The 11408-nt window shown below is 32.9% G+C and overlaps 1 protein-coding gene across 2 annotated transcripts in view; it reads left to right on the top strand.

Annotated features, from left to right (window-relative positions):
* Positions 1-7098, top strand: part of LOC123542780 (cytochrome P450 3A25-like) — a 10472-nt gene extending 3374 nt beyond the window's left edge. The window contains exons 3-13 of one of the 2 annotated variants that reach the window (XM_045328777.2): positions 460-512; positions 768-864; positions 1188-1310; positions 1711-1802; positions 2428-2579; positions 2863-2978; positions 3251-3511; positions 3854-3945; positions 4273-4410; positions 4941-5103; positions 5331-7098. In XM_045328777.2, the coding sequence (XP_045184712.2) occupies positions 460-512; positions 768-864; positions 1188-1310; positions 1711-1802; positions 2428-2579; positions 2863-2978; positions 3251-3511; positions 3854-3945; positions 4273-4410; positions 4941-5103; positions 5331-5408 (1365 nt within the window). In that variant the 3' untranslated portion in view covers positions 5409-7098. The remainder of the gene's footprint in view (positions 1-459; positions 513-767; positions 865-1187; positions 1311-1710; positions 1803-2427; positions 2580-2862; positions 2979-3250; positions 3512-3853; positions 3946-4272; positions 4411-4940; positions 5104-5330) is intronic. The other variant, XM_045328778.2, reaches the window with a different exon arrangement.
* The last annotated feature ends 4310 nt before the right edge of the window (positions 7099-11408 follow it).

Raw genomic sequence — 11408 nt, 5'->3', positions numbered from 1 at the left:
TTAAAGAAAGTACATTTTTTTATGTTTCGACAGGAAAAGCTGGCATGTAATAAAAAGAATATTACGTTTGTGATTTTCCACATTGAATGAATTAAAGTCGTTGAATAAATTGATAAAATGCTCGGCAGAGCAACGCATTTATTATTTTATTCAACTTGTTTAATAAATTCAGTATGAAAAGACACTCATGTAATATCCTTTATTTAAGTCTGGCTCTTACCAAGCCTCTAATAACAAGTTAAGTTTCTAGACAAGGGGCTTTTAAGTTAAGTACTGACTGTTCAGGTGACATGTGGTTAAACACATCAAAATATAATAACTTCCACCCTCTTTTTACATAATTTAATCCTTGCTTTCATGAAGTAGCATGCATTGTCGATTATATCATTATAATGGAGCAGAACGAAGTAAGTTCTTATCCACGAAAAGAAAACAACAACAATTGTTTTGACATTTCAGAATGTATTACAAGTGTTTGATGATTGGAAAAAGAAATTCGGAAGCGTATATGGGTAAGAAAAATTGATTAAAGGGGAGTGAATATAGGAGAATTCACTTTTTAGTATAACTTATCCAATAGAAAGTGAAACAAAATTGGTAGTGTATATTTATTTGAAGAGTACCTACGATAGTTTTAATAAAGAAACATATACATGTTAATTCGCTTACATCTGAAGAGAAAATCAATGTAAATTTTGTCAATGTTCCTTTTTGTAATTTTATTTACGTTTACTAATATCTCCATGAGCTATGTCTTTCATTTATAGATTTTACGAAGGCTTTCGACCAGGTATTGTTGTGAATGATGTTGATTTTGCAAAGGATGTTCTCAGCAGACATTTTGAACTATTTAATGTCCGCACTGTAAGTTGACATTGCATCTTGTCAGTTGAATCTGCACAATAAATTGGAATATCCTGGTTTGATTGAACATATGTCTACAAGCTTGATTGACTACATGTGGTTTATGAACCTTACTGATGACGTTTACAACAAAAGGAAAACACGTTCGCACCGTAATCTGAGATATTATTTTAATACTTATATAATGATAAAATGGTGATACACTTAAACTGCTCAAACATTCTGCGAAAACTCCTTGCTTATCAAGAAAATAACACAGTGGATACGTCGACAGAACAAATAAATTTAGCAATTCTGATTCAACTTTTATTTCCAATTTTTAGAGTTATCGCCCCTTCGTGTATTACCCAGATAACATTCGCCTTATCGAAATAGACGGAGAACATTGGAAAAACCAACGTACTGTTATAAATAAAATGTTGAATTGTACAGGTACTTTACAACGGGTAAGCTAATAATGTATTTGAATGCATCTGAACTTGCTCAGACATATTTTCTTATATATGTCTGCAAATCGGATAACATGTTCATTTGTTGTCCGTTTGAGAACGGTAACGCCATTGTCCTGTTATTTTATCACATTTAATGTACCGATTTGATTAATCTACATACAATATACATGTTATTGTTAATGGAAAAATGCCGAAACTGATAGAAGGAAATTGTCTCCAGCCTTGCAAATGTCTATGGTTTAATATTTAAACGCTTGTATCTTTCTACCCAGTGGACAACAAGTATTTGTAACAATTCTCACCCGAACGCCTCCATAAATAGGTTTTTTTTTTAAAATGTCAATTGAGTTTTCGATGAACTTCAAGTAAAATATTCGTTACAATTTTTACACAGGCTTTTGAAAAAACGAGAATTGCTTCAAGCAGAATGCTACATCAACTATCTGATGACCTGAAAATAGCGACAGAAGGAATGAACATTTCAAAGTAAATATTACATCTCACTTTAACCGTTTTGTGAGAAATGGCAATATCTTTTAAATTTAGAATTAAATTTCAAATTTACGTTAAACATCTAAATTGTAACATGACTGTTTTAGTTTTACTTTTCTTCCGTATAAGACAGCTGCAAGTCCATTTAGACCTTAAAATGGGAATGGTTGTATCAGCAATCATAATATTACGTAGCTTGACGTCTATATCAAACTAACCTATCAGATAGTGGACAATTATGACAATCGGGAAATTACTTTTTCTCCGTCTACCATTTTGGTAAATTTTAGTTTTCGCGCCTTAGAGCTATATTAAGAATACCGAATCAATCAACAAGAAGACATTGCGGGGTTTCGTAACAGCTCCCCTACCTTAGTCTGTTTCATATGCTCTGTATTTTGATCAAGAACTCTTTTTACAAATATTACAACTGCTGCCGTTCTGTAGCCACCTAAATGGTAACAAGGAACATTGTTTATTACGAAAATGTTACTGAAAAGATTATTAGTTTTTACAGGTAATAATTACATGTCAACGTACAATTTTTTATGACATAACTAATGACGTTGACAACTATTCTTGTTTTATTATTTGATACATGGTTATTTTCCTGATCTAGGGTAATAGATAGTTACGTGTCAGAAGGTGTCATGCGTATTGTATTGGACATGGATGACGAAAAGCTTGCAAAATATAACGATTCTATATATGACTACGAGATAGCCAGTAATTGGTCAGCATCAGCGGAAAATGAAGCTGCTGGGTTAGCTCGTATGTATTATTGTATTATCAATTATGTTTATACTGCCGGCAAATTAGTCTTATATGAAATAATGGACTGAAAAATACTTAACAATATAACGAAGTTCAAACACATTTTAGCGTATTTAAGTAGTTGAAGCTTTACTTCAGTTGTTTAAGGACTTGAAGTCATTATCTGTACAGGATTTAATCTATAATTTTACATTTAAATGCTAGACAATGAATGTAAACTGAATTTATCCCAAGAGACAAGGTAAAGGGATACCCTAATTGATCAGTAATATCACTTCAGGTTTATTTCCAAGTCTGACACCTCTCCTTAAACTCGCCGACAGGAAGCATAAAACATCGCATAATACAGTAGTAGATATTCTCAGAGAACACATTGATACAACTTTAACTGGTCAGGTATGCAAATACTTTAAAATCTCTTAATATATCGCTTTAAATTATGCAGATTAAAGAGTACAGGGTTTTCAACGTAAGCCAGTGGCATATGTCAGTGTCCGGTACTGATTCAGTTTGATTTTAACATCTGTTTTCCGTCTTGCCAGATTCTTCTGTTTTAGTGGCCAAAGATTTGCAGTGTTTATGATTAAAAACAACATTATATACATCTATTTACTCCAGGTAAGTTACATGAATGAAAAACTTAAGGTTTCATTAACTTTTATTTACAGAACAACAACAAAAAGGTAGACGATGATAATGTCAGCTTTCTATCATTCCTCCTGTCCTCCAAGGTGCTCTGTCGGGAACTAGACGGCAGTCTTACCCGTCGGGGCTTGACGTCGGATGAGACAATCGCTCATATATTGTCATTATTGAGCGAGATGTATTCAACGACTACGGCAATGATACAGTTCATTCTGTATGAGCTTGCGTGTAACCAAAATTGCCAGACTAAACTATACGACGAAATGTGCCGCATTTGTGGAAAGGTAAACATTCTTGTTGCGCAGTAATTAAAATCAACATGCAAGTTTTCTTGCAATTTCTGATAGAAAATCGAGCGTAATAAAAAGGTTGCAAACTTAAAATTCTTTTTAACACTGTGGATGTATTTTGTTCCTCCTGTTGTTACATACCATGCATTTATCTGGAGGTTTTACATTTATTATTTAAAATTACTATTATTGTTTTATTATCCTTTTTATAATAATTACTTTTTACCATTTTTTATTACTTCCTATATTGATTTTATCTTGCCAGACGTTTGCTGACGGTTTTACATTTATTTCATAATCTATTTCATGTTATTGATATTTACTTTATTTTTGAAGGATGGCGAAATCTCATTAGCGGAGTTACAAACATTGGAATACTTGGACATGCTCTTCAACGAGACATACCGTCATCATCCTATAGCACCTGGGTAAGTCACGTAACTGACAAATGACGCGGGAGTCACGTTACGTTTTCCGTATAATGTGTACATGATAAATTATACAAATAGCCAACAAATCCATGGTTTTAACAAGAAAGTGACGACAGAACGTTCAGTTTATATTCTATTAATGTGCTCAAGTGATGAGTAGTGTATTGAATTATCTACGTCTGTCATATTACAGGCTGATTCTATTTTCAGCTTGTGGTTCAGCTGACGTTCGCTTCTTGCTACCAGAGATTTCAATTACTTTTTATTTCTCACGTAAATTTATTTGTAAACCATGTATTACATACAGTATCAATTTCCTTTCAGTATCTCACGTGTTTGTACTGAAACCTGTAAAATTAGAGGTGTGACATTTAAGAAAGGAATGGTTGTCCGGGTCATGACAAGTCCTTTGTATAAGGACGCAAATTTATTTTATAATCCGGAAAGGTTCATGCCGGAAAGGTATGTGATTCATTATGTATATTTATTTCAACCAGTACTTTCGTAACTAAAATTCATTCAATATCATTCTTAACAATACAATGTAACCTCCTTAACATTTTAATTTACTGAACATTAATTTTATTATGATTCATTGTCAGCATTACAGCTTAAATATAAGTGGTCTGTAACATGTAGCTCGAAATATTGCCAAACATATTGCCGCGCTAAGGATCTTCCACTGCATTAACTTAAGTAGGTTGATGGTCTACCAAATGCAAGAAAAACAGCGACTTCCGACGTTATCTTTTGTGTGTGTGTGTGCGCGTGTGTGTGTGTGTGTGTGTGTGTGTGTGTGTGTGTGTGTACGTGCGTTCTTACGGGGGTCCGTGCGTGCGTGCGTCTGTGTGTGTGCGTGCGTGCGTCCTTGCGGGGGTCCGTCCGTGTGTGCGTGCGTCCGTGTGTGCGTTTTGCAGAATGATACGTTTTCTGTATGATATTCAAGTTTCTGAGTTAATATAATAATATGTAAACTTACGTATTTTTTGCAGGTTTTCAAAACGTAAGAGACTAGAAAGTCACCAATACAGTTTTCTTCCATTTGGACGAGGTCCAAGAATGTGTCCAGGACAAAAACTTGCAATGATACAAGTGAAAATGGCAATTATAGACATTATAAGGAACTACATGTTAACAACGTGCAAACATACTGAGGTAATATTTTTTAAAACTCAGTTGATAGTTAGTATTGTGTCCTGTTCTTAAACCTTTCATTTTACCTTGTATTTCTCGTTTTGTAAATTTTATGATAAGTACTTTATTTAAAGCTACATCTTAATCAGATGCTTGGGTAAAATCTGATGTAAAGTTTAATAACATATTAAACAACATGTGCTTATATTCTCTGAAATACTTGATTTCAACCGCTTCTTTATTTGCAGATTCCACTAAAAGAAGGGTTACGCCCATCTCTTACACCTGCAAATGGAGTTTGCATTTCAATGTGTAGACGATTTTGAGGACAGTTTGCCTTGCATTCCAATTGTTAGCCACATACATGTGTCTGACTCGCATACTGGATATGAACGCAGTTAGTTATATTGGCATGTGTCGACTCAGTGCTCTTTTTCCGCAAATAGTGAACACTGCAACAAAGCTGTGAATAGTATATTTCAATATAATTGATATGTTATATCTCGCTTGTGCAATATTTGAAATAAACGAATCAGTGTGTTTGCGATGAAAATTGGAAGAGAGATAATAGTTACCTGTATGATTATGTTGAATACTGTATGAAAACTGATCATAACTAAAATAAATGATGACATTTTTGCAAAGAGGTGCCTTGATTGCAAAATCGTTGACAAATCTTAAACTTATCGCAAATATGTTATTCTGAACCCAGTTGTTCGAAATATTAACAGGTGATTAAGAAAACAGTCGATTAACTTTCAGAGTTATCTTAACATTTTAGAAATTTTTTAACATTTTATTACTCGAAAGCATTATCTAAATAAAATAAAAGGGCATTTATCATACATTTTATAAATGTTAGTTTTTATTTTTGATCTGAATACCCGCTCTTAATATTTACACACAAAGAAAAAACTAAACTAAACAAAATAGCCCTAGTTTAAGCCTAGCAAGAGGATTTGGATGAAACTTTTAATAAATTTTTCCATAAAATTAATATCGTTACAAGAGCTTTCAGAGATATACAAAGTATAATAAATAGCCATCATATCTGCCCCTTTCAACGAAATAAATGTGACTCATGAATGAAATAATCGTTATTGATTTGTTAAAAGAAATAAAACAGATCAATATCGATTCCATTGTCTAAATCTAATTGGACCCTCTTATAACTTACGTTCAGGATTACTGGGGTCCACGTGGACCACACAGTAGTTTAACATGATGTTTTGAACACAGATTATGGCTGGAGTAGTAACTTGACTTTTAATGATACAGAGGATGAGGATAATCTTATTCAACTTCATACATAGAAACGGGTTAATAGTATTCTTGGTTGCCATGGTGACTGGCCGGAACGGTATATAAAAATTGTCACATTTGACAATATCGATGTTCAATACTTACTTCATTATATTATTTTTATGTTTTTGATGACACAGGATGGAATAAGCACGTGGGATCGAAGAATACAGATTTCATTACAATAAATTATCATGTCTAATTTGGAGCTATATAAATAAAATTTATGCATTTTCATGTAAACCACTTGTTCTCTACTAACAGTGTTTCTAAAAGAGAATTGACCAATTTCTACTATCATGCTAGAACTACAATAATTTTATCTGTGGTGTGTTTGTTACCTTATCAGGCCAAGGTACATTGTTTTTAACATTTTATTACTCGAAAGCATTATCTAAATAAAATTAAAGGGCATTTATCATACATTTTATAAATGTTAGTTTTTATTTTTGATCTGAATACCCGCTTTTTATATTTACACACAAAGAAAAAACTAAACTAAACAAAATAGCCCTAGTTTAAGCCTAGCAAGAGGTTTTGGATGAAACTTTTAATAAATTTTTCCATAAAATTAATGTCGTTACAAGAGCTTTCAGAGTATAACTAATAGCCATTATATTTGCCCCTTTCAACTAAAAGTGACTTATGAATGACATAATCGTTATTGATTTGTTAAAAAAAGAAAACAGATCAATAACGATTCCATTTTATAACTCTAATTGGACCTTAAAACTTACGTTTAGGATCACTTGGGTCCACATGATGTTTTAAACACATATTACGGCTGGAGTTAGTTTTTTTTTCTTTCTTTTCTTTTTGTTGGATTTAACGTCGCACCGACACATGATAGGTCATATGGCGACTTTCCAGCTTTAATGTGGAGGAAGACCCCAGGTGCCCCTTCGTGCATTATCTCATCACGAGCGTAAGCCAGCTGGATGGATTCCTCACATGAAGAATTCAACGCCCTGAGTGAGGCTCGAACCCACATCGATGAGGGGCAAGTGATTTGAAGTCAGCGACCTTAACCACTCAGCCACGGAGGCCCCCGGCTGGAGTTAGTAATTAGACTTTTAATGATATAGAGGACGAGGATAATCTTATTCAACTTCATACAAAGAAACGCGTTCTTGGTTGCCATAGTGACTGGCCGGAACTGTATATAAAAATTGTCACATTTGACAATATTCAATATCGATGATCAATCATTTTTGTATTTTAGAAATTCATTATGGAAAAAATAAAAAAAACAACACTGTGTTTCCATTATATGATTATATCATTAAAACATATCTGACATAATATAGAAATGGGAAACTCGGTCTGGTCCCCTCCGCCCAACACCCCTCCCACCCCATTGAACGAAATACTGGAATACTCACCGTCATACAATTGAAGCGGCGCTATACGTACTTTGAATGGAATCTGTTATTCTGAAAATGATTCATGAACAAATCTTATTGTATCGGCTACTTTTACTTTTATTAAAGTCTGTATGTTTGGTATCTTGTCTTTCATTTAGATTTTATTAATAAGACGAAATTTTCTGTTAGTATCTATGTTTAAACAAAGCTGTAACAGTTTTATCGTACATTTTATATTGGCTATTTCTACTTTTATTTTTGACTCCCCTTTAAAGTCTGTATGGTTGGTATCTTGTCTGTGATTTAACTTTTATGAACAAGACTAAACTACTAACTTTTCTGTTAGTAGCTATGTTTAAAGAAAACTGTAACAGTTTTAATAACGTGTGGGAAATGTCCATGTCCGAAAGTAGTTCAATTTAGTATTATATTAGTCAATGTACTAACCATGTGTGCCTATGCATTTAAATAATGTAAAACGAGTTAAAGGCTGATAAATACCACATAGAACTTAAACTGCAATATATGCAGACGTAAAAATATCGCCCGTTGGATATCTTATACTAAAACAGTTTAAAACAAGAGCAATTACTAGATGCTTTTGCTGGTGTAAACGATAATGATAATAATCACAACTAATTATAGAGTATATTGCATTGTATGGAAAATCAAAACTGTATATAAACTATTTGAATAATTACACAGTTTTGACTGAGTCTGTTTGCGGAAAGTAATGGAAAGTGCAATATCCCCTAGCACCGCCTTGAAGGAAATTTATCACAAATATATTGAATGTATTAAACCACGTTCATAGAAAAAAAAAATAAAAACATACCAACTGAGATATCATTATCTTATGCAAAGCAATATATATTTTCAATGCCAGAAGAACAAAAGGAGAGTTTAATCTATCAATGGTTTGATTTACAACGATTATTGTTTTAGACTTGGATATCCCCTCAGCTAAAATAAATTATTCTAGCTTTCTGTTCGAAAGAACAAAATGTACTGTAATCGTAATGTAACTAGGCCTAAAGTTATTAATATCTGCAGCTTATAAAGTACACAAAAAACATGCTCGATTTATGTCGGAACAGAAAAGTAGGCAAACGTAGATTAATATGTTTTAGCATTAGCTTTGCTATTTTCGTAAAGTACTTTTTATTGAACAGTACAGCGTTTAAATTAGAGAGAAGCCTTGTTTCGTATTTGTTAATTATAAAGTCGCTTCTTCAAATTTTATAAATCTCCTACATGATTCTCTTGTCAGAACGTAGTTATTACTGACTTTTCCAGCTTGTTAATGAGATACATAAAACATGACAGGCCCTATCATAAATGTCTCTAATATTCTTATCTTAACAGATTCTACAGTGCAACCTCTGTAGAACAACACCCTTTGGGAGATACACATATTCACTGTTATGCAGAGGTTGTTGTTCTGGAGAGGTAAATTTGATGGTTTATTTCAGCTAAGGGAACTTTTGATGATGTTGTTATAAAGAGGTTTTTGCTTAAAAAATGGGCCGCTCAGAAGAGGTTGTACTGTACTTTCCAATTTTGATTCCGATCTAAAAATGAAATAAGCTTTTAATCCCGCCTTATCAAAAAGTAGGTCGTTACATTTCGATTTAAATGCATTACCACTCACTATACCTCCAAGCAAAAATACTGATCCTATGTTTTTTGTGAATGTGTCTTTTCCTGTTGTATCTCCAAGCAAAAATGCTGATCCTATGTTTTTTGTGAATGTGTCTTTTCCTGTTGTATATGTATCTGTATTTTCTATTTTCTTCATAAAAAACTCATAAAATGGGTGTTTTGGTTTGTTGTGTATTAACCTCCTATTTAGACTACATAAAATCAATGATTTTAAGCTATAAATTTAATGATTCGCAAAAGTATAGTTAAAATCAGGAGAGATATGAATGAGTTGTTTAACCTAGTTGTTCTTAAAGTACTTCTTGAAATGTGTCACTTATGAACGAGATACGGCTCTAAAATTAGCGTGGTGATTTATAACTACCTACATCTTGTTTTGATAAATGTTGGCGACTATAAAAGTGCACTTCTGAAAAATTAGCCGTGTCACCTTTAGCATGTTCAGATTTTTCTACTTCCTGTTTACTAGGCATTACAAATTACTTGTTTGACATTGGAAAACTGTCCGCTTTTTTATGGTAAGTCAATGACCGCCGTGCAATTGCAAAATGTTCGCCAAAATCAGGACAAGTGTCCGGTTTCATGAAAACTTTACCTTGCTGATACATGAACTGAAAAATGTTGTCTGAATAAGTCGCATATTGTTGCTTTTGTAACAATAAATGCAAAGACTACATGTGTGAAAGATTTTAGATTATGTCTCATTCATTTGAAAAAAGCTTCGCACTCTGTCAAACTTTAATTTTGAGGTAGTGTTACCACTTTAATACAATACTTGCTTCTAATTAAATACATTGTACTGACTGATGAGCTTAAAATAATATACATGAAGATCATTATTACAATAAATTTGTTTTTATCGTGTTATATTTTTTCCATTTTGCAGTTTCATGCAATTTACTCATAAAATTGGAACTTATTTTAAATACTAACCACACTACAGATAAATGGTAGATCTTTCTTTTTTACGATTCTCATAACCGGGCAGTTTAGTCTATAACATAAAAAAGACATTTACTTTTCAAAGGGTTTGTAAAAGTCAAGTCATGGTCATATATTTGTAACACACAACTAATTAGAGGTAGCCGCTACGGGTAGTTTTGGATTTTTCTAAGCATTCTGGGAGGGGCCTCATGGCAGAACGGTTACGGTCACTGACTTTAAATCACTTGCCACTCACAGATGTGGGGGTCGAGCCGCGCTTAGGGTGTAAAAATTTCGTGTGAGGAAGACATAAAGATGGCTTACTGAAAGTCGGTGGTTCTACATAGATTCCCCGAAGTGAAAGAATTAAGGAAGAAATTAATGAGACATGTTTTTAAAGGTTAATGGATATTGTAGATAGATACATGCCATACATTCCATAAAGGCGTTTGTATACTGACGAATTTTTGTAGTAAACATTCCCATTTTCATAAAATATCATCAAATACCTTAATAACATTCAAAATAAAAGAAGTATTCTGAATATACTTGCTTGATACTTTTAAATATGCAATCGTCTTGGTGATCCAGATTAAAGACAACTTATGCAGAAAATGACTTTTAGGGGAGAATAATTAACATGCCCCGGGAACATAGACTTGCTATTGCTCCTGTTTTCACAAACTCAACACCCTTTATGTAACATTTGATGTAACAGTACATTGCATTTAGCAACTTACATTGATAACAGAGTAAGAAAACCCTGATTGTCTGACCCCTTATATAAATCGCTGGTCGACAGGTCTATATTCAACCTAATTGCTAATAAGTCTATATTCAACCTAATTGCTAATAAGTCTATATTCAACCCAATAAGTCAAGAATTAAAATAAAACTGGAAAAATTAATTTCTGACGTCAAAACATTTATTGAATGACTTAACCGTTGCAATATAACAACAGATTGTCCCTACGTGTAGATTTCAGTAAATAACAATACATAAATGACACAGATACGTTTGCAAAAGTATTTTGGTAATTTAATATGATCATATCATGTCGTAACCTACATATT

This window comes from Mercenaria mercenaria, chromosome 19 (assembly GCF_021730395.1).
Source record: "Mercenaria mercenaria strain notata chromosome 19, MADL_Memer_1, whole genome shotgun sequence".
NCBI lineage: Eukaryota > Metazoa > Mollusca > Bivalvia > Venerida > Veneridae > Mercenaria > Mercenaria mercenaria.
This window is presented reverse-complemented; position numbering and strand designations above follow the sequence as displayed.